The sequence below is a fragment of the Aythya ferina genome (assembly GCF_964211825.1).
Source record: "Aythya ferina genome assembly, chromosome: 1".
NCBI classification, from domain to species: Eukaryota; Metazoa; Chordata; class Aves; order Anseriformes; family Anatidae; genus Aythya; species Aythya ferina.
In genome coordinates this window covers 63,351,030-63,372,745 of record NC_140296.1, presented here as the reverse complement: position 1 = coordinate 63,372,745, position 21,716 = coordinate 63,351,030, and the positions used below count along the sequence as shown (strand labels likewise).

The 21,716-nt window shown below is 43.7% G+C and overlaps 1 protein-coding gene across 1 annotated transcript; it reads right to left on the bottom strand.

The window, feature by feature from the left end:
- Positions 1–800: 800 nt before the first annotated feature.
- On the bottom strand, positions 801–17,468 carry LAMP1 (lysosomal associated membrane protein 1). Its single transcript, XM_084495379.1, has 9 exons — positions 17,304–17,468; positions 10,094–10,209; positions 8,548–8,761; positions 8,290–8,451; positions 4,484–4,716; positions 3,078–3,200; positions 2,513–2,582; positions 2,153–2,323; positions 801–1,831 (listed from the first exon to the last, which is right to left on the bottom strand). The coding sequence occupies exons 1-9, from the start codon at positions 17,338–17,340 to the stop codon at positions 1,692–1,694; spliced, it is 1,266 nt and encodes a 421-aa protein (XP_084351505.1). The 5' UTR covers positions 17,341–17,468; the 3' UTR covers positions 801–1,691.
- Positions 17,469–21,716: the final 4,248 nt, after the last annotated feature.

Here is a 21,716-nt window from a genome sequence, read left to right as displayed (position 1 = left end):
CGTGAAGAGAGTACGATAGCTGACCCTAATGCTTAGTGACTGACTGAATACAGCATCTACTGACCTCTTTGCTGACAGAAACAAGCGAAGCTGGCACTAGGCCATCTCCAGCCTTACTGAATTAATTGCTTTCCTGTCCTTACAGAGCCCTCTTGTGGCCACATCCTTTCCCTCACCTTTTCTCCTGTTAAACTAGTGTGGAAAGCCTCACCTTGTACCACACTTCTTTTCAGCCTCTGCTGCAAGACTGATCTTTAGTAAGGAAGTTAGTGGGTTTGTTTTGCTGCACAGGGAGCTTATTTCATTCCTCACAAAGGAAAAACAAACAAACAAAGTGAGTAATAGTGCTTTAAAAGTCTTTGTGTGGCTACCCAACACTATGATGCTGTGCTATCCCATCCTGTATGCTAGGAGATGCTACTTTTCATCTGCACTGCTCAGTTCTAAGGCCAGTGGCATCCCTTCAGTATGGCAGCAGCTATCAGGAACTGAGAGTTTGTTTCACCATGGGTGAAATCCATCGTTTTCTAGTCCCTTGAGGGTAGCTGGGCAGAGGTCCAGAGCATGCCAGCCTTCACCATCAGAAGGCAGCTGCTCTGTGCAAAGCCTCACTGGAGCTCGGCTTTGGGAGAAAGAGAGGTGCAGTTAAACCTCACACAAGTTATTTTTTTCTGCCAGAGGAAAAAATAAATGAACTTTTAACAATCCCATACTAAGGATAGCTTAAAACTTCAGAAACAGAGCCAAGACTACAGCACTTACCAGTCAACTGTTTTAAGAAGTGATCAGCAACACAAGGATTTACAGAAAAAAAGTGTCTTTATTAGCATTGTTACAGGCAATGCATACATAAGAACTGATCCTTGAAGTGTACAACCCCCCAGCCAAGTTTAAAGCAAGAGAATCAGCAGATTGAGACCTATATTGTACACATGTGCAGTAACAGGATCTCTCTGGACCTTCCAACAGAAGAGACTGAAATCACTTTACAAAAAAATGTAAATAAAAATAACACCCATTTTTAAAAAAGCGCCGGCTCCTCACAAGCTGGCGTAGCATCAAAAATATCAAACAGGGGAGCTGTCCAATCATAAAGAGTTCCTGTAAGGTTTGCGTATTGCGTTCACACCCTGCATATGCCAGGCATCGTGTTTAAAGCTTAGTAATAAAAAATACACACCTAGTAGACAAGGTGGAGTTTAGAGAAATTTCCATTCTGTCAGTTGTTACTGGATTTCCTTAAACGCATCATCAGTATAATTAACATCATCACTGGATGGCAGCAGTACCAAAAATGAACGTTTTCCCTTTGTTAAAGAGTTCTGCAATTGAGTCAAAGTAAATTAGCAACATCCCTCTCTGGAATCTTTACACTGACATTACCTTATGCCAATTCCAAAAAAAAGCACCCTTTAAAAAAAAACAAACAAACAACTTTTAGCTGGTTTCTAAGTGGGTAAATATTTAAACTAGTTAGCAAAATTAAACACCAGAATTTTCAGAAGTTATTTCTGTGCATAGTTAAATGCTGCAAGATGATTTCACGTTTAATAAAGCAGACTTTAAGAAGCAATTTGCAAGAAAAGGTGTTCCCTTACAATATCAATCTTAGCTCAGGGGAGATAGGTATTTTTTTTTTCTCTAGCTTCTTGCAATTGCTTTTCATCTACGCTGGATTTTAGTGCAAGTCATTAAATTGTTTGATATCCAGCATGGCTCCTCCTCCTGCCGCTCAAATAAGCGATCAGGACGATTAGAACAAGACCAGCAAGGGCTGCACCGACTATTATAGGGATCAGCATGTTGTTCTCATCCAGCTGACATTCTTCCACTGAAGAGAAAGAGAGATTACTGTTAGGCACTAGTCCACCGACAGGCAGGTATTTCCAGAACCCCATCTCCTGCTCTTCCATGACTCTTCTCTAGACCATAAGTAACAAGTCCTAGTCATTTCAAAGCTGCTTTTTACACTCGCCTCAATTCAGACATCTTATCAACCCCCACAACGCCTGCAATAGGGCGTGCAGAGACTAAGCACAGCACCTACAGAGTTGTCTTTTGACTACAGACTATTAAATTTACACCAAATATGCAGTTCACAAACCTTAGTGTCATTCCCTCCATCTGCCCTCCTGTAATGTAAACCACTTACCTGCCCCAAATTTGTCTCCATCGACCTTGAAAACCTGGACCTGAACATTGAACACGTTGACGAGGGCTTTGTCTGTGACCTGGAGATTCTCCTCGGCACTGCACTTGTAGGAGTTCCCTACCGTAGCTCTCAGTTCGCTCATGCTGTTGTTTGAGGCTTCAAATATTGGAGCTGCGTAAGAGAAAGTCTTATTACAGAATCCCGAAAAGCAGGAGCTGCAAGGTCATTGAGCTTCAAATTCATCCTCTTGAGCTTGAAATTCAAGGCATTTACCCCATTTCTAATGTTTTTTTTTAATGCAGGCAACCCGTAATGTTTATTGAAGTAGTCACTGAACGTAAGCTTCCTGAAAGGCCCTACCTTTTGCCTCAGAAGGCAGAGTCGTGCTGACACTCACACCTTGCAGGAAGAATTTGTCACTACTTGCATTCTTAAAAAAAAAAAAGGGAGACCATTAGTTCTAATTTAAAATAATGATGTACAACAAGATGTTGATGTTAGGGTTCATTTGTGCGTGCATTCAAAGGACAGTCCACAACTGGGATGCTAGCATCCAAAGGGCTTATTTTTAGAGAGAAAAGGCTACCGAGGGTGTGCACCTTAGGGAAGGCTGCTGGTGGGGAGGGGGGGCAGAGAAATGCAGGCTGCTGCTCCTCAGACTGACCTCACATCCACCCCAAAGGCAGAAGTCCCAGCTCTGCTGTAAGAGCAGTAATCCCACCCGTGCTACAGGGAAGTAACAGGTCAAGGCAACAAATTTGATCAATCCAGAGATCATCAAATGGAGCATTAAAGTATTAAAACCAAAGGCATTTTACTCATTCCCCTTCCCACAGATAGATTTTCTGCTCTAGTACTTGCCCACATTAATTTTCCTGCATCAAAAGAACTGCCAACCCTCCATGCTTTGTCTATGGATCCTTACCAATACGAAGTGGAAGATGATCTTTGTTTTCTCAAAGGTCAGATTCAGGAAGGCAGACGTGTTGTCACATTTTCCAGAAGCAGTTGTGTTGTGTGGTATGAAATTCAGCAAGTCTAACCCCATCTAGGAGAGAAGATTGATTACAACAGCTGTCCTTCAAGCAACTAATACACCACCACGTGGTCAGGCAACTCCTAGTTTGCCTGTACTCACACGTATATGATGCTTCATTTCCCTGCCTATTTCACATGCAAAGAGGCAGATATGTAATGTAAATTAGACCCAGTATAAGCTGCACCAGAGCTACCACGCTGGCACCAAGAGCAAAGCACATCTTTGCATCCCTAAAGAAGCTCCCTGCAGCCCCAGCTGCTGATAACCTGCTGCTTTCTCCAGGCTAACCTTCTTTGCTCCTGGCAGCACGAGGAAAACATCAGTAACCACCACTGCAGAGGGAGCAACAAGCTATAAAACACTGCTTCAACGTGATGTAGAAGCAATCAAGGGAAATGTCTGCAAGGATGGCACCTCCTCACCGGTCGAGGAATCAGAAATTAGGCAGTCGAGCTGTGCTGGAATGTGCAGGAAGCAGCTTTGGGAATTCCATACAATTAAGGTGGCTTAAACACAGCTGCCATCAACCATCTACTTAGTGTGCAGCAGCATGTCAGCAATCAGGGCTTTTACCTCTCAGTCATAAGTAAATGCAGTATATTCTTGTGCAGTACGAAGCTCCTAAATCCTAAACAGACGCCACCCTCCTCACAGCAGGCCCTTTTATCACTGGGATCCAACTTAAACTACACAAAAGTGGCCACAATTTGTTTGCCCATGGTCATTCACATTACCTCAGATATGAGAACAGCCATTATTTAAGTAGCTCTTAGGCACTGCAGTTAATCCCAGCACTCTTTGATGTTGACTGGAAATTAAGTTAGTCTTTCGCAAGTGTTTGAGTCCCCTAAGAATTTGTCAAGTCTGTACATTGATACAGTAGGAATATTTCTGACTCTAACAGTCATTCCCCACTTTCATTTGGGTACTTCAGGCCAGATTCCTGTAATTAACAGCTTGCACATCATGTTTAGATGGCATCTTTGGTATAGAGCTCCCTCTATTCAGATCTTTATGATTTTTTTAACTGCTTTTGTGGCATGACCATTTACACTAACTGGATTTGACAGGCAAGTTTAGTCCTCTTAATAGAAAAAACTACTTTAACGACCACTTTCAGTAGAATACAACTGTTTGAGTAACCACTAGTCTAAACCAAGCTAAACAATTCAAATAGAGGACAGGTGTGGATGAACACTACAAAGAATCAAGCTTTTTACAGAAAACAGCCTGTAATAATTCAGCAAGTCTTCGCCAAAGAAGGAATCCTAAGATCTTGAAGAAAAGTGTACCTTTTCATCTTTTTTTTGATAGGTGATATTAAGCTGTAGCCCCATGGAGGCAAGCACACAGGTTCCATTTGTGCCGGTCACGTTGTATCTACCAACTGCAGGGTTTGGAGGCAGCGCAGTGGGCGCTGGGCTAGCTGTAGGAACCTGGCTGGTAGTGTGTTTAGCAGTTGTCTGTTTAGGAGTTGTTGGTACTACCGTGGTAGTAGAAACCATATCTTCAGAGCATTCTGTCACTGGAGAGAAAGGAAAACAGACAGTCAAACAAAGGCACGGGATGATCTACCTTTATAATCCTCCAGGGAAAGGAAGACGCAATTTCAAGTAGCATTTCCTAAGGGAAGACAATAAAAGCTGAGAAACAACAGCGAAGCATTGCTGGAACTCTTGCTGTGAAATTTAAGAAACTTAAAATATCACACATGGAAATGCCACCTCTGTTGTTATTTGTAGAAGTTCATGGTGCCTGCATCTGCTTTTATTCATTTCTCATTTTGCTTCACAATCGCATCAGGATAAATAAGATTCATATGCTCAGAGCCAGCCTTCCTGCTGTACAGTCACAGCAAGGCTCAAGTGACTCCCCCTTTCGGGCACTCTGTGCTAGCAGCAGGGGAGCAGTTCCTGTGCTCAGTATTAAGCAGTCTCCCAGGAAATACGCAGTCCTCATTCCCTCCTTTCCCCCCCAGTACACTACCAGGTCACGAGGGCCCTACTTCATTATTTTGGCAACACCCACAGTAGCATTAAAATACCACTGGGCCCGTTATCAGAGCAATGCTATGGCTCTTTTATCCTTAACAACATGACTTCAGGCCCTGTTTCTGACGGCAAGTGTTCTGGTATATACTTTCCATTTGGGATTTTATGCCCACCCTCTCCAGTTCTGCATGACGAGCTACCTGCCACCTGAGCTACAAGGCTGCCTGCCTTTTCTTTCCATCCAGTCTCAGCACCAGCTTCCAAAGCAAAAGGAACAGTGGCTTCATTTGCCAGAGCATTCACAAATACCTGGCAGCAAGATCTCAACACGTTGTGAGAGCCAAGAAGGCTCCTGCACTGAAGATCTAAGCCAAAACCAAAGGTCGCAGCAAAGACACTGCTGTGGCACAGGCTTCCCTGTTCCAAGCCAAGGTCATCTCCCTATTTCAGGGATAACTTGTAACTTTATAAGGATGACAGCAAGTGTGACTGTGCTATAAATCAGCTCAATTTTGACACAATTTCTCAAAAGGCCTGGTTCTAAAATGCCATCTATATCTTGCAGATACCAGATAACTACCAAATAGCCTCTGTACAGCAGCTTAACTTCTGATTATGGCTCGGAAAGAGGAACTCCAATCACACCTTCTGAACTCATACAGACTCCAGCACAGCACATTTTCCTATTTGTACTCCATTTCTGAAAGGTGGAAGTGCAAAAAGAAGGTGGATGAGTGGAGGAGTGACTCTACCTTCTGTAGACTTAACAGATACTTCTCAGGTCCCAGAATGTGATAATTTCCTAGCAAATAAACCAGTCACTTTGATTGGTACTTCAATGCAGGATTTCTCTCCATCTGCAAGGCCTCAACATACACCATGTACCACCTCTTACTGCAGCTGGCAGAAACCTCCACCTCACTTCAAGTGAGAGTCTGCACTGGGTGGAGTTTTGATACAGTATTTTTACTGAACTCACAGCACAGCTCCTACCAACTCTGCAAGACAGACGTGGAGATAAGATACCCTCATGTCTTTTTCTGAGGGCTACAGAAAAGCAGCTGACAACAATACTAACAGATAAAATCCAAACCTCCTCTTTTCTTCAGAGCTGCAGATAATCATTGCAGTAACTGCCAGAAGTTACCGCTGCTAGTGAGGCACAGATGCATTGAATACTGACTTTTCTCCCCTTCAGAGAACCTTACCCAGATCACCAGCAGAAATACCCTCTAATGAAAGAGCTGCAGGTTAAGAAAAAGTTAAGGGAGAATTCTAGATCTAAAGTTTATCAAGAACTAGCTGCCAAGAGGATAGGGGAAGTCTTAAGCTCAAAAGGGTGGAAAGAATGAACTTATCTGGAAAGAACAAGGTATTTTCAGGACCAAGATTTAAAAACTGATAAAGTAAGATTTCTTTAACCACCTGAATTAACAATAAAATGGGAGGAGATGCTCATTATGCAGGAAGAGTGGAAAAATACAAAAAAATGGGTACAGTCTCGAGAATAATAAAAAACAAGGGAGTAAGTTAATCAAATGATAAAAACGAGCATGGCAACATAAGTAATAGTAATGTGGAAATAGAAAGACAAAACAGAGCTTGAACTCAAACTAAAGCATCTATCCCCAGATCATAGGATCACGTGTCTTTTCTAAGGACAGCTTCATCAAGACAGTGATACCACAGGATGGAGGAAAGCAACCCTGAGGAAGTGAGCCTGGCAAACAGACATTAGGAGAACCTAAAAACGGAAAAGGAATCAATTAGGAATAGAAACTAAAACAAATGTTGATAAACTTGTGTTCCAGAAGGAACATCCGCCCCAAATAACGCAGTATTGTCTTACAGCTCAACCAAAGGACTGTAAGGACAGATAAGTGGTGCTGAGAAGTATTAGGCAGTAAGGAGATTTTACTGCAGTTTCCTAGAGATTCAAAAATAAAAACACTTTTTCCTTAATATCATGTTAAAGCCAGCTCATAAGTGATCACCTTCCGTATTTATCCAGTACACCCGGATAACTGGATCCAGGCACTTAAAAAAAAAAAAAGAGATTACTCTGAAGACTGGAGTAATAGAAACTTTTCTAAAATTATAAATATAGGTCCGTTTTTTTTTTGCTGGAAAACTAGTTCATTAAAGGGAAAAACCTGATCAGGAGAATGATAATACACTGAAACCTGCGGCAGTAACTTGAGGCAGCCATAAAAGAACTGCATTATCATGCATCAAGCAAAGTATTTCTCAGAGATGGGACAAGGATACTCCCATAGAATGCAGCTTTTCAATGAATCCATAGGATGCCAGCACTGTCTACCCTAGTTTTAAGATTAATTTCAATTTATCAAGTGTATAAATGGGATTAACAGCCTAAGAAAGAAAAGTTTCACATTACCCTGAGAAGACTTCTTACTTGCCCCAGCAAGACTTACCGCTTCCTAAAATGCCTCGGACAAACATGAAGAAACACGAACTGAAGAACTTTGCCACAGAAACAGCACCGTGAAAACACCATGAAGTAGCCTGACTTCTAATCATTACAGAAGTGAAATTCTGAAAGGCCTTTCAATGCAAGCAACCAGGACAAAAAGTCATTCTGACTGAGGCTGAGTAAACATAATTTTTACAGCTTATGTAAAACTTCCTGTAGGAATTGTTCAGTATCTGCTCCCTACGGAGCAGTTCGCTGCTGTCCTCCACTCTGTCATTAATTTTCCCCAGAGCACAGTAACTGGTTCAAATCACTTTGGTAGCGTAACCGTACAGTAATCAGATATTTCTCAAACCAAGATTTTGGCCATCCATCCATCCAGCTGACCTACTGCAGCAGGTCTTTACACCCCTGAACAATCACGAGCAGAAGGAATGTTCCCTAAAGCCTGTACAACATCCTTGGGAACATGGTGCACCATCTTCCAGTCATGGACACTGACACCCTCAGAGAAAATCCGAGGCCTGTACATTGCAGAAGATTCTGCTACAGAGCTATCAGAGCTTCAGGTCCAGCCTACAGCTGCCTAAGTATGATAAATCAGGACTTCAAAAAAAAAAAAATTATTAGAAAGATAGTTCCCCAAGTACATTTTCTGCTACAAGATACTTACTGTTTCTGCTGAAAGTGCCGTTTGTGGGGAAGGCTTCCAAAGTCACATTGCTAAAAGTAATGTTCACATGCTTCATAAGGATGTGCTTGGAGTTGATGCATCTGTATTCTGTGTCCAGATGTGCCTGAATAACAGATTTTTGTGATGCTTCCATCACTTTTCCTGTGGAAAGATCATATTGCATCAGTAGGTAACAGTTTTTACAGAAAAATCCGTGTTACATCCGGAAGGGTGACACAATGAGAGCAGGAAGTTTACCTTCAGTTGAATTATGGAATAAAGTTGTATCTGACAGGTTGTAACGGAAAGTTAGCTGTTCCACTTGGTACTTATCCACAGTTTTTGAGAAATTCAGGCGTAACAAGTGTCCTGCTCCAAAACTCAATGCTAGAATTGGGTTAGATGTGTTGCCATCACCACAGGAGCTGTGTGGCTGCGTTGTGGCATTTTGTGGAAGAAAGAAGTGTGCAAACTGTAAAAGTAAATAAAACAACATGCAATATAATGTATAAATGGGATAATGTAATAACTTTTCCTTACTGCTTTTTAAATATCCTGTGAACCTGCTACAAAGCATACAGCTGACACTCTTATGCTATGTCTATTTACCTACCTGTATATAGCAAGTAGCATGTCACTGGCACTCAGTGTTTCTAAGAACATTTGTCAGAAAATTGAGGACAGCTGAGGACAAAATGGTATGTCCTCAAAGACTTTCCCTTTAAGCTAGGGCTAGGAATTTGCAGGTGAATCTGTACTAGGCAAATCTAATCTGGTAAACTCCAGGCGTGTGGAAAAGAGAATTTACCCTTTGCTTCTTGCAGTACAAATGAGTCAGAACAAAAGCAAATGGTACAGCATACACAGTTTGGCTCCAATTCTTTTGTATTTATTATACATTAACAAGGAACTTGGTACCTGAGGACAAACAGAATGCTTGCTGGAAAGCATGAGCTGACTGCTCAACAAGAAGAAACAGACCAAAGCACGTGATGAAAGCAGTTACCTCTGAATGCAAACCCAGTATCAGCAGGATTTCAGACCATCAGCACTGAAAAAGTCAACTATACAACTCAGCTCTGCTCAAATCACACACAGCGAGTGTAAGCACTGGCAAAGCAACTGGATGTTTTAATCTCACACTACGATGACTAGAAAAAGGTAATTTTAACAAGAGTGCCTTAAAACAGGCAACTGCAATAAGGTTATAAATAATCCACAGTTCTGTCTAGTAGTAAAGATGGGAAAAAACAGCGAATTGAAAAGCAGAGTATTTGTAAATAAAGATTCTTAACTTTCCAGTTACAGACTCGCTGATAAAAACCTGTAAGCACTGCACTGGTCTGAAGATACACTGAGATTTACAGAGATATGCTAAGCAGGTCACAGGTTGCAGGGAAGCTTCAAAGCTAGATGCCAATGGCCATTTCTGTTCAGAGGCAGCCCGTATAAGTAAGCTGCAGTGACCAAGTTCACCAAAGAGAGACGGGCAGTGTTTTATCCTTTACAGTCACAATGAAAGCCATTATAGCTACCAACAGGACTCGTGTCAAATTCCAGACAAAATTTCACATGTATCACTCGTGGTGGCTTCGGGCAGCTTCAGTCCTGCTGTATAATTACAGGAAGCGTCAGTAATAAAGGAAAAGTTGATGCAACGTGACTGGAAGGACGGAATGTCTGCAGAAGCAGTTTTTCTGGCTTAAATATTTGTTCAACATTTGTTTCAGTCCTGCAGAGGTGCAAAAACACCCCAAGTTTTATAAATGCGTGTTAGAGACAAGCAGCGAGCTCCTCCCATTACCTGTTTTTGCCCATTGCTTTTGTATTCCACTGTGAAGGCTGCTGTCAGGTTAGCAATTATGCAGACTTTGCCAGTTGAATCTTTCACATCAAACGAAGAGGAGACCTGCAAAAAGCCTGGTAAGAGCGACAAGGAGTTAGCTTGGCATCACATTAAATTTAGTTTTTCAACTAAAACAATGAGACAAATATGTACAGCTCTATGTTTTGGGAGAATATCCTGAACAGCAGTTGAGTTTGGAAACGTTTGTGAAGTCTACTTGCTAGCCTTAACATCACTAGCACAGGATATATTTAACAGCCCATTTAGAAAATGACAAAACCACCCAAACTATTGACACGAGAGCTCCTCAGAGCATAAGAAAAACCTGTAACCACCGTACCAGCCCTGCTGCTCGAGACAGCAGCTCCTCATTCGTCCTACACAGCAACTATTTTGCAAGCTGCAGCCAGAGCTGACTTAACAGGTCAGACTCCAGCACTCAGCCTCCCCCCGCAGCACGCCGCGCTGCCTCCACTCCCGCTGTACCAGGACGCTCGGCCGCACACGCGCTGAATGCAGCATTTAGAAGGCTTGGACTGACTGCAGATGTTTTGGAGCTCCGGCCAAAAATAGCGTGACAGAGCATGCCACCCTTGCCAGGAGAGCGTCTCTTGACTGTCCTCACGCTCCCCGCGCTTGAGAGGAGGCCGGGGGCCGCGACCTTGGCTCAGACGGAGGTTGTTTTCCTGCCTGGTTTAAGCTCATCTCAGACCAAGCGCTGAGAAAAGCGGGGCTTCCTCCCTGAGCAGGGTAAAGCCATGTGGCTGGAGAAGCGTGGCATCATCCCTGCTAGCAGGCTGCATTCAGCCTGAGCACTGGTTTTCCCTTGCTTTGTCTGCAGCAAGTGCCAAGCAGAGAGCGCTCTTGCATCTGTACTCATACCAAGGTGCTCACATTCTGTATTGTAAAGCATTTTCTGTTTCCGATTCTTGTTTTGTCCCCACACATCTGAAACAAACCTCACCACAAAAAGCCTGCGCCATTTTCCTGCTAGCATGTTTGTCACCTCGCAGAAAACCTTAAAAAGAGCAGTTACAAGGCACAAACCACTCCATTTATCACAAGCAAATAAGCTTTAAAGAGTCAAACACGCTAATCCACTCGACTGCTGACACAGCAAAAAGATCCATGTGAGGGATTATCCATTAGCTAGCTTCCCAACCCTCAAGAGGCTTTTCAAAAGCAAATCCCAACTTCAGAACTTTTTGCCACAAAAGCAACATGTACACAATTGCATTGTGACAATTATTAGGAAAAACTGGACTTTTGTCACAGTTACACTCAGGCACAAGGCACTTCAGTTGTAGGAACACAGTGGGAACAATTTCAGAAAGCATTTGCCCTGCTTGCTTCCCCCCAGCAACAGTTTCCTTCATCTCCAGCAAGGGACATACATCTCCCCCAGCATCAAAGGCGACCAAAATTAGCTAATTAGCTAATACTACCAATGGAAACTGCAACAGAATGAAAACCTTCAGTATGCATGCTGATTCCATTTTATGGCTACTAAAAAAAAAAAAACAAACACAAACTTTGGTGATTTTAGAACTAAAAATGAGTAATAGGCACTACAGAATGAAAAAAGTTTAGGAGAGAATTACAGGGCAAAGAGAAGACTGAAAAACAGCATTAAGAAAAACTTGCTGTCCTAAAGGAAAATATGAGAGTCCTGCCCATTACAGATGATTCAGAGAACAACAAAAGACAATGCAAAGGTACCACAGAAATCACTGAATGGAACAGAGATTCTGGGAATGAACAGCTGACAAATTACCCTCGGCAAGTTTAAGTAATAGAGAACAAGTGGTTTGAGCAAATATTAAGAATACCACCTACACAGCTACTAGGATTATGCAAGGTTAAGTTCACACCACAATACGAAACCCTGTCTGGTTAGCGTGGAATAAACACTAAAACCCCATTCCCCCTCCAGAAATGTTAGGCAGCCGCTGGATTTGCAGTGTCAGAGTGATGAGACATGCGTCAGGCATGAGACACCAAGCTATCCTCAATGAAGTGGCAAAACAGGGCTGCTTCCCTGCAAGTAAATTGGCGTTCACGAGGACGGCGATCAGAGCAGGCAGTGTAATCCACTGCCATCGTCCTGGGGGTGGGGATGGAGAAGCATACAGAACAAACTGTGTGAGCAATAGAGGAGCACTGAAAAATTAGCAAAGCCACAGAAGAGCAAAGCAAGGTACTGAAGGCAAGACGTTCCTGCCTACTCTTCGCTCCAGCCAGCCAGCTTAAAGCAGCAGAACAGCTTGCCGGGTTTGGGAGGAAAGCAGCTGCTGAGTTTGAGAAGGCTGCTTCAGTGCCGACCAGTGATTAATGTATGAATCATCTCCAGCCCACAAACAATAAGAGTCTGCAGTCAAAATGTCAAGAATACAGAAAGCAAACTGATGTTGAATCAATCTGTCCTGGGAATATTTCTAATTAAGTTATATAACGTAACGGTCAGTGTTGTCACAGCGTATCTACAAATTGAGAATATTGCTTGTACTTCTCATAATGGTACCATTCTTTGCTGTTTACCACAAAAACTGATACAGCCTCCAGTGTCTTCAAACTTTAAATGCTCTTCTTAATAAACTACAGCATCTTACTGTGCCAGAGCCATGGCAGTACTTGATTTACACAGCTGAATAGATCCCAGGCTTTTCAATAGCAAAAAGTTTTCTGACATTCATTATTCATTCAGCTGGAAATAGTATGTTATATCATCTAGCAGGAGAATCACCAAGGATGTAGCAGCATCACAGAAATCTCACTTTGTTCAGATGGTTCCTTTGGATTCCAACAGGTTTGTAAAAAAAAAAAAAAAAAAAAGGTTCCCTCACACATTTATTCCAGCTGCACATTTTCACCTGAAAATGGTAAGGTAACCGATCCCTCTACACCTCATTTCTGAGGTTATATTGTCATGCAAGGAAGATTGAAGGAAAAACTGTTTAAGGAACAACTAGATAGATACATTGCTTAAAATCCAGCATCCATCTTTAACACACCTAAATAAAAAAACACAACACAGAGCTTAATAACACTCCAATAATCAACAAGTCAAAGAAAACTAAAACTTCCTTGGTCATACAACAATTTATCTTAAACTCATCTACCACACACAAAAAAAAAAAAAAAGTTAAATTTGTTTTAAACTGAGAACTGTGAAGCTAGCAAAACAATCTGGCATATCTGAACAATCTTAAATCTGAGCCCTTTTGAATATTGTTCATAGAAAGCCAGGATTCCCCTCTGTTGACCAGACCAAGATGCTTTCAGGTTTCAAGCTTTTTATGATTTATATCCTGTTAGTCAAGCGCAACTACCCTTAGGCTACTCTCCCTTATAATGGAAACCTATCAAGGGAAAAAGATGAATGTTTTATTTTGCTCTAAAAAAAAAGCATGCATGTATTAATGCCAATTGTTTACGCTAGCTGCTTGCAGAGAGGACTTCGGTTACAATAGTTAATCATTTACCATCTCTGAGTTTTTTCTAAAACCATCGGACAAAAAGGATCTCAAGCATGAAAGCTACTTATATGTTGTTTTTTGTTACTGTATTTGTGTTTTCTGCATAAATATTGTCCTGCCTCCCTCTGTGAGGAGCCACCAGGCCCCAGTGCCAGGGGTGCCTGTGCAGCAGGTGCCTGGCGGCCATTTTGTATCCATGGCGTCAGGCCCTCAGCGCCACCACAGGGAGCGCCGCTACCCCCAGGGCGGTGATCCAAAAAGCAAAGCCATGCTGGGTCTTCCCAAAAGGTTTACTTCTCACTGTACACATGAGTGGAAGTGCCCCAGTAATTTACTCACTTGGCTGGTTCAGAAGGATCCTGTCACCTCAGTGCCATTTTGCGAGCAAAATGGTGACCCTGGTGCTTCAGACTCCTAGCGTCTGTGCCAGAATGGGAAAAAACCCTGAGGTGTTTTGCTTCTCTCCTCTAATCATGTCTTCCAATTTAAGCACCACTCCCAGATAGACACCTTGTACAAGTCCTTTCTTGGAAGAGAATGCAAGATCACTTGCTTAGGATCCAGGATCTACACTACCTTGGGACTGTACAAAACCCAAAAACTTATATATATATACACACATATATATATATATACACACACACATATATATTTAAAGATCATACTATTCATTAACCCCCTTATGTTTCTGAGGAACAAACAAAAGCAATAAATCCCTTGACAGATCTGATCCATGACCCACTTGGCCTCAGACAAGATGGTCTTCATAAAACTGAGTTAGCATTTACCTGTCACCGGTAGACTCAAAAGACTGAGCACAAGATATCAAAAGCATATCAAGAAGAGATAAGGCTGGGCTCACATCTCAGTTGCTGTTGGGACACGCCTGAATACAAGCACAGTGACAAAAAGCCGGACCAGAGCTTAATTCAAGATTGGTGGGTACCTTGGTAGGGAAGATGAGCTATCAAACTCCAGATCCAACCCCAGAAGATGCATCCTTGCCAACTTACAGGGATGGATTCACATGACCTTAGATGGTATTTTTAATACTGTTGATTTACATTATTAGGGCAGTAAGCATTTTGTTTCTCAATCCAAGTGCGCAGGTGAACGACCTCTCTCTTTATAAACACCAAAGCACAAAGCGTTATAAAGAAAAGGATATTTTGCCGCTGTACACTTGCCATTTGGCCGGACAATTGCACAACTGCATCAAGTTCAGTCACATGAAGCTTCTTTACGGTTTACAATCTAGAGGAAGGAAGTCTTGGGATAGCTCTACAGCAGCTGATTACATGAGTCCACCGGGAGGGCTGATACACCATGGCTGGGCTCTTTCCAGCACTCAAGTTCATTTTGCACTTTCTGTGGTTAACACTGCTGTCTCACACCACACAACTAACACCCCCTTCAAGGTGTTGGGGCTGACAGCCCCAAACAGCACCACACTGACAACTTAAATCCCCTCGGAGATGAGGAAACTGGAAAAAAGAATAGTCTTGCCTCAGTAAACCACCCTCCTATTCTTATTGAGAATAAGGGAATAGATCTCACTTGTCGGGGAAAGTAAAACCATATTAACATATGTAATATTACACAGACTGAACTCTGTGTATTTAAGAAATGAGAAACCACTGAAGGTTAATCCAAGAAAAGGAACTGCATTAAAAGCAAGGACTACTGTCCGTGCTGCACTGGCAGGGTGCTACTTACACTCTCGCCCTTGGAAGCGGAGAAAAGAGTGCTGGCAGGCGGCGTGCTGCCAAGTGGCAGGGAAGGCTGAGGAACTGTCACGCTTGGATTGAACAAGATACCACTTTATCTTAATGTCAGATGCACCAGAAACATGAAGGCCTGATTTACCAAAGCATAAGATGCATTTTAAAGAAGTAGGCTTGTAACTTAGAATTCAGGTAATGCAATGAAGCATTCAAATGGCTGCTGTAACTACTGCCGCTCACACCCAAAAGGGTCGCCTGCCAAGCTTAAGAGAATAAATACCAGGAAATCCAGGATCTCACTAATCTTTCTCAAAGAATTTCCAAATCACGCCTGATTTGAGAGAAAAGAAACCATTGCAGTTCAGCTGAAACAAGCAGAGGCAGGCATGCCTTTTTAGCACGAGAAACGAGTTCTCGAAGACATGGGAAAGGCTACACTGCAATAAAAATAGCTCCTCAATGAAATACCCACCCTCTCCTTTCAGTAGGGCTCCCCCGTACCTAGAGTAAACTCTCCAGCTTATCATCTGCTACTGATTAGCCACCATTCTATTCACTAGGGAACAATCTGGAAAGAGGTTACGCAAAAAGTGAAACTTGAAAGCCGGTCTGGACAGGGACCTAAGGCATGTCTCAGGCAGCACGATGGGGAGCCAGTGGAGTTTTTACCCTGCCAGGCAGGAGAGCCGCACAAGCCAAGGCTGCATAACCTGTCACATGATGACAGACTGGCACTAGCACACCAATTCAGGTCCTTTGAGACTGTGTCAATACACTTAAAGAAGCCGTCAAGCAAGCACAGTGGTAAGTGCGGCGTTTGCTAGGGCAACATTCCGCAAGTTGCACAACACAGCAGTGGTTATAGTTTATGAAAACTACTTCAGAGTCTCAGTTCCATACAGCTGGTAACCCTAAGACTCAGGAAAACAGTAAAACACCTCATTATTTAGCGGCTGGAACTCATTAGTCAGGTTTATCCTTTTAAGTTGCCGTTTCCAAGAAGCATTCTGGCCTGTTATCAGGGCGCTGCTAATCAGCACATCCAATGCAAGTACAGGCAGCACAACACGCTGGTAGCAAAGTTTGAAATTCCCCTTCAGACGCAAGTTGTGCAATAGAAGCACGTGGATTACGCGTCAACAACCCTGAAATGGCATCATGGCACCTTCAACTCCCCCCCTCCTCCCTGCCAGATCCCAGATATTTCGTTATTCTGATCCTGAATCAGGGAGTATGTAGCAATGCCTGACTGCACTTCGATTTTGGACGTGTTTTCTCTGCTGTGCTCATGTTTCAGTGAGGAGGAGGGCTTATTGGTGCTCCAGCACTGGGAGAGCACAAGAGAGTCTGCTGGGCTGGAGACCCAGCACAAGCAGCATGTTGTGCTCAACAGCAGGCAAGCATGATCGCAGTATTTCGAAAAGCTACAGCTAATTTGGGGGAAAGCACTTGGTTTCCTTTAGATTCCCGGAATTTATCGCTAAAACTCAAGCCCTTTGCTCCTTATATTAGCCAGGAAACTCATCAGGAAACACTCCATGCTGACACACGAAGAAACACCCAGCTCAGCACTTGCTATTCACGGCGAAGGGAAACCGAAGCAGCAAATAAGCCACGGCGAGGGGAGACAATCCGTGCAGACCCCAGCCTGCTGCCTGAACCCGAGGCACTGCCGAGCAGCGCTTTGATACCTTGATCTCTCTGATACCACCCCGATAACCCTCAAGCCTCCCGCGATCTCACCCAAATCGGCGTTCACCCAGAGGACCGAAGGGCTGCGAAGGAGCCCAGGCGAGGCGAGGGGAGCCCCTTCTTCCCTCCCTGCCTGCCTGCAGGTTACCCGTGCCTCCAAGGGCAGCGTCCCCCTCTGCACCGCAACGCCTCCCCCTGCGATTTCAGGGCATAAAGCGGTGGGGAGGGATGTGGAACCCTCCCCCCTTAGGGTCTTTAGGGCCCCGTCCCCCTTACCCAGCAGAGCGGCCGCCGCCAGCAGCCGCCGCGCCATGGCCGGGAGCGGGGAGCGGGGGGCGAGGGGCGCGGAGCGGCTGCGGGAGCAGGAGGAGGCGGAGGGGGGGGGGCAGCGGGAGGCGGCTGCGCGGGGTCACATGACCGGCGGGTCACGTGAGCGCTCTCGCGAGAGGGGGGTGGGGCTGCAACGGGCGTAACGGCCGCAACGGCCGCCCCCAGGAGGCTCCCCCTGAGCCCCAGGAGCTCTGTGCTGTGCGGGTGAGGAGCCCTGGCACAGGCTGCCCAGAGAGGCTGTGGGGTCTCCTCCTTGGAGGCCTTCCAAAGCCGCCTGGAGATGGGCCTGGGCAGCCCAGGGAAAGTGGTGGAGTTGGGTGAGAAACAGCTTTGGCCTGCGACAAAACGCACCTAAGCTTTGTATGGCCTCCAGAATGCTTCTTGCCACTGAGTTTAAATGCAATCTAATGTGGGTACAACATCTCATGTAGAATAAATCCAGTCACAGCTGTATAAACTCAGTGGAAATTAATAATTTGTTATCTCTGAAGTGATGCATCTCTGTCTGCCCGTGTAGACAGACAACCCATGTATCTGTTCCAGCCCAAAACAGAGACCACTAATGAGTTGTCCCTGTATGACTTGTCATCCATGCAAAATTATTTGTGTTTTCACATAGCTTCTGACATTGCCTGATAGCTTTATAAACAGGAATTTTAAGAAATCCCACACCTTATTTTTTGGGAAAAAAAAAAAAAAAGTGGTGTTTTTTCTATTGACATTGTCAGAAGTCAGTGTAGTACAGCAACACAGAGCCCAGCCATTTGATCACTTTGTAATTCAATGCAATCCAATGCTCTCTCTTATCTAAGCTGTTAAGGATACAGTTTCTCCAACTGAAACCTTTGAAGTATTTATTTTACTATTTCTATTAGAAAGTGCCAATAGCTGCGGGCTGCTGCTTTCTCCTCATTACAACCTACTCCAGGTTAGTCAGGTCAGAGACGGAACCCTTTCCACTCCCAAGCTGCCTCTGTGCATTTTTATGTAGGACCGATTGGAAATGCAACGTAGCTACTACCAGCTGCTGAAGTCAGGTGCGGTTGTTCTAAACCAGATGACTTTTCCCCGATGTTTGTCTCGTTTCACTTACACTTCCTATTTCCACAAAACATCCTAGAGAGGGTTATCAGCTCTTAAGTGTGCTTTGGAGATCTGCCTTTCTCTTCCAACGATGCTACTATAAACAGACCTTTCTTTATAACGCATTTTTCTCCGTGCCTTTTTAAAGGCAGAAAGGCTTCATTTTTCACTTGCTTTTTCCTGCAGCTCTTGGAGTAACCTTTATCCCCACCATGCGTTGCCAAAAGCAGAAGTTGGCCTTTAAAAAGGACGTTAAGGAACAGCTCTGGTCAAGTGCTTTGAATGAGTCATTTGCAGAGGAGTGGAGGTGGGACACGGCTTGTTCCGGTTTTTTGATCGCTGCTTTTGGAACCTGCGCTGGGAGTGGAGGAAAGCCTGTGGGCTACTCAGAGCCTGCCAGAACACAACAAAGAGGGAGGCCCGATGGCACGCTTAAGCTCGCTATTCAGTGGCCTTCCTCTCTGCTGAAAAAAATGGGGTAGGCATTGAGGAATTGAGAATTTCCCTGATGAAACATATCTTACGCAAATATTGCCATCAGCCTCGCTGCTCAATTACTTGTTGGCCAGCATCAGGCAAGCTTGGTAGCAGGGTAAGGTACAAGCAAACACAAAATTAGGGCTTGTCTAAAAGCCGGTATACAGACAGAGCCCAGAGATCTCAGTGCTGTCACCGAGGGAACAGCGGTCACACGTTGTGTGAGCTGCTGACCAGCGTGCAAGCAGTTCTGCATCCAGCACGGTGTGTTTCTGGTGAGCCACGGATGCAGGGTGGCTGCCTACAGCAAAGAGCACGGGGAAATGCTGACAGGATCTGAGAGATGGGTGAGTACAGCCTGGCGTGCACAGTTCAGGCGGAATACGAGCAGGGAAGGCAGAGTACAGGCTGAGAATTTTCACCAGGAAAGGATTTCCATGAAACACGACTCCTTTTTTTTTCCTGTAGCTTTTTGCTGCCTATTATCAGGCTGCACAGGGTTATTTTCCTTCCAAAGAGATTCACCTAGGAATAGATAACCAAGTTCGTAGTACAGAGTCCATTCTCCCTAGCACCAAAGATCAAACAGATACAAGTAGGTCTACATGCATAACAAGATGATACGCTGAAGTTGCTGGAAGGGTTATGATTTATTTTCAGAGACACACAGCACAAAGGGATTCACCGCCAGGCTGGATTTCCAGATCCAGGTGTGTGTGTGTGGCCTTGTGCTCCTCTGCATTTTGTGTTTCAGGGGAAGGAACACCAAAATCTTCAGCTCAGAATGGAGCTTCAATGGAGTTAACACCAAAGGCAGAAAGAAAGCTGGAGGAAACCAAAGAAGTTAGATAATGAACCCAGATCCAGACAAAGTATTAGGGGGGGAACTAAAATACAGAATGGAGACAACCCAACACAAGGAATGGGCAGGAGGAAGGCAGTTAGTGCCTGGTAAGGAAAGCTTTAATTGCCAGACTCAGGAAGGACCTACAACTGTCAGCCATCAACCAGCATTCTCGTACTCATTTTCCCCTCAGAAAACCTTGGGATGGAGAATTGTTCTTTAAATAGATGTAAGATATGTCTGGATAAGTTAAACTAAAGGTTGAAGTTAAACTCAAACTAGAAGGTTTTGGTTAAGACTCAGATACCCCTCACTTGCATCCCAGACTCCTGATTTTTTTTTGTCCTTCCATACAAGGGAATTGCTACTGAATTTATTCCAAGGATGCTGAATCACCAAGATTCAGGCTTTCAAGGCATTTCCTACTGAGTGTAGATGCACTGCAAGGGAAATCTGTTGCTTTGCTGCAGCATGGCTTCATCACTAGGTGATCTTCCAGGAAGAAATTTTGAGCAACGTCATCCCTGTGGGCACAAATACACACGTGGGACGTAATGAACCCAACAGCCACTATCAACTAAAAGCTGGTGGAGACAGGGTGCTCAGCCAAATTCTATCACGAGCAATCAAAAACCAACCAAAAGCAGCTATTTCACCATGAAACAGCGATTACCATGCTGACTAATGAGCCAACTGCTTTTCTATTTGTTCAGCACGCACAAGATTCCAGGAGAAATTTGAGGCAGCTGAACAGAAAACGAGGGCCTGAGAACAAGAGCCATGAGCACACAGCCTCTCGGTTCCTCCCATAGCTTTTGAATCGCTGAAGCCACTTTCAGACCATTTTTGGGGGGGAGGTGAGGGAGCATGGGGGAGATTGGCAAATGGATCATGGAGAGTAAAACCAATGCTGATGGTTGGCTGTTAGCAGTATCCTGCAATACTTCTTCTTGAGGTTATTTATGGGGAGCCTCCAGCCAGGGCCAACCAGAATATATCACAGAAAGACAGCCATCATTATTTCTGCTGCTCCTAGAACAACCCATTTTTAATTGCTATACCAGAGTAATTTGGCCAAGGAGTTCTAGGCAATGGCAATTAGGAAGAATTGCAGATCTCAGCACTTTTAATCAATTAACATCACTTTGCAAGGCAGAATCAGTCCATCATCTTCAGAATAGCACTGCTGCTCTTAACATATTGTTTAAAACTATTGGACCAGGAAGTGCAACACACGTTCGTTGCTTGGTATCAGTTACTGTTTACCACGGCCAAGTTTCCATGCGGACAAAGCCTCTGCCCAGCACATTTCTGTGAAGAGCACCTTCCTTTTTGTTTTAAAAGCCCTGAAAGATGGAGCTGACTGGCTTTTGCATGCCTGGAAGATCAGTTACAAGGCAAGTCATAATTAATGCTAAAGAACGTACTGCGTAAATTAAGGGCCACATTCTCACCAAGGCTAAGGAATTTAATATGCATCAAAGATTTTATTTGAATTAACTGGATTCAAATATTAAAATAAGTACATTAAATTACAACATTAAATATGCTTTAAATACAATAAACTAGATGTTTTTAGTTTCTAAACACAAAGGGAACAAAAATAATTCAGAAGAATGCAATACAATTAATGACACCAGGTGACAGAACAAGGACTTCATGTAAATCTGCGAGATGTCAACTCTTTGCAATGTTTACTTTAAGAAGACATGGTGGCATTTCAACTGATGCACAAAATCCATGTTACATAAACTTAGCAAGGTATCTCTCAGAAAATATTGCTGTTATAATTCTCATTTTCGCCACGATCAAAACTCCTTTGGTAGCTCTTTTTCAGAGTGAAACACACCAGTATGCAAATCCCAAAAATAAACAGCATCTTGTAAGTATTACCACAAAAGGTATCTTCTTTATAGTTACAATTATCTAACAGATCTACAGTGTCTTTCCTCCTT